The sequence below is a fragment of the Sinocyclocheilus rhinocerous genome, unplaced genomic scaffold, assembly GCF_001515625.1.
Source record: "Sinocyclocheilus rhinocerous isolate Xijiao unplaced genomic scaffold, SAMN03320098_v1.1 scaffold1285, whole genome shotgun sequence".
Taxonomy (NCBI): domain Eukaryota; kingdom Metazoa; phylum Chordata; class Actinopteri; order Cypriniformes; family Cyprinidae; genus Sinocyclocheilus; species Sinocyclocheilus rhinocerous.
This window is the reverse complement of record NW_015645559.1, coordinates 1,089,380-1,091,568: the sequence shown is the minus strand read 5'-3', so window position 1 is coordinate 1,091,568 and position 2,189 is coordinate 1,089,380. Positions and strand designations below refer to the sequence as shown.

Sequence of the window (2,189 nt, the reverse complement as noted above, 5' to 3'; positions counted from 1 at the left end):
TCTCTCTCTCTCTCACACACACACTCACACACACACATGATGCGCAAAACTCTGCATTTGAACAGTCAATAGCAAATACTTAAACTAATAATAAAACAGTAGCTGATTCAGGAGTGCCAGATTGTCATAGCAAAGTCAGAATTACTTCCTCTCCTAGGTTCATGAAACGGTCGTCCATAAAATGCATTGCTGTTCTGTTGTAAGTGATCCAAATAAAGTGCTTTTGCTTTCGCACTGAAACACACAGCGTCTCCCTGACATGGCTGTTTCAACACTAACTGCGGTTACTGAAACCGCGCCTTCTTTCTTTGCGTGCACATTTGCGGCGGGATTATGCAAATATTTCCACATAGTGGGGTAGATATGTGGGGGCGTGTTAGAATGAGCCGTTTTAGGGGGGCGTGGCAGAGTCTTAACTTTGATAAAGAATATCTCTTTGGTTTTGAGACTTTAGTCTTTGCAACTTCAGGGATCTTATCTATGCACAATCAGCTTGTAACACTCCAAAGAGAAAGGAAAACTTGAAATCGCATCATATGACCCCTTTAAACATAAAACAAAATGCTCAGTTTTAAAAATCTAAATACGTGTTGTTTGTTTTGTATTTTTGAGTACACACAGATATGTATATTGTTGCTATGTAACAAAGAAATGTGTACAATTTTGTGTTAAGTTTAATAAATTGTTGATCACAAAAAAAAAAAAATCTACATACATTAGTGCAGTTGACTTCTCTAACCAACGCCCATACCTTACAGCATCAGCGGCACTACCCTCTTTCTCATTTAACCATTCAGAGACAGACTTCAGGGCACGCTCCACATTAGACACCATGCCCTGCACAGCATCCAGCTGCTCTGCTGATGGGTACACAGTTGTGTGCTTGGCCTTTACATAGCGATCCTCATTCACAAACGTTCGCTGAGGCGGTGGCCTCATTGGCGGAAGCTGTAGAGTAAAAGAAGAGTTGAATTTATGACACCTGATTCAAAACATTGCCTTTGCAGTTTGCACTTCCTCTGTTCATGTGTTCTCATCACGGTCTACTGTTATTTTAGGCAAACAATGATGGGTACAACAAACATATAGACCCTTTTCACAGTGACGTCAGCTAACTTCCGCTTTCCCGCAAAGCAGTGTATCTGTACTTCCGTTATACCTTTACACCAGAGACTTCTCGGGAAAATGTGAGAAAAACTTGAAATATGATAGGCGTTAGTTAAGAGTTAAGACTAATAATGTTAATGTAGCCTACTTATAGTCGGGTTCTTTTGCGAACGTTTTTCTGCATCTGCTTTAGATGGGAGGCTTGCTTGCCGCAACTGCTTGCTTTCAGATTTGTATGAAACGATTATGTGTCCACGCAAATTAGATACTTGAAACCTTTTCACTTGTTATTTCGTTTTTTGTCATTCCTTGGATAATTTGTGAGTACACGGTGTAAATTAAATTCCCCGTATAGTTCGGCAATAAAAAGACAAACAACGTGAATTTGTTTTTATTTACTATGGGAAAATGACATGGACACAAGTCATATTTTTTATATTAAATCATTTTACGACATGGCAAGTTTCACATCCATAAAGGCAAGTGGTCTGAAAAGAAACTCATTATCCAGTTAAAATGGCTTAATATTGAAACAATACAAAAAGGACAGCCGCGTAGTTCTACAGAACTTTGGACTTCTACAATTACTTAAAGAGCAGGTCATATGGTATCTAGGGGGCGAGGTTGGATCCAGATCCAACTCCTCCCACCTTACATATACCTAACCCTACCCATCTCCACCCCCTGATCCCTAAACCCACCCATCTCCACCCCTAAACCTACCATCTCCACCCCCTAGATGTGGATCCAACCCCACCCCCTGGATCTTTGTTCTGCAGTGAGGGGCTACTGCTTCATCCGGCAACAGCGCTGCACGGTACTTGCTCGGGAAGAATGTCTCCAAAGAAGTGTGTTTTTGGTTGTAAGGGAAAGATAACTTTGTTCAGCTTCCTAAAGAACCCAGCGTTATGTAAACAGTGGATACAGTTTGTTTTTCCGGGGCAGCAATGGAGTTTCACAAGTGTGTTTGTTGACGAACGTTTTATAAACCAGGCCTAGTTCGACGCTGGATTTGCACATTGTTTGATACTGAAAGATGGAGCGGTCGAGCTATAAAAGATCCCGGTCATGATTCAGAACTG

General features: G+C 41.1%; 1 protein-coding gene across 4 annotated transcripts in view; it reads right to left on the bottom strand.

Moving 5' to 3' along the window:
* Positions 1-2,189, bottom strand: part of ilf3a (interleukin enhancer binding factor 3a) — a 25,548-nt gene that overhangs the window by 17,483 nt on the left and 5,876 nt on the right. For all 4 annotated transcript variants that reach the window (XM_016510488.1, XM_016510486.1, XM_016510490.1 and 1 more), the window contains exon 4: positions 752-948. In XM_016510488.1, coding sequence (XP_016365974.1) covers positions 752-948 — 197 coding nt within the window. The remainder of the gene's footprint in view (positions 1-751; positions 949-2,189) is intronic.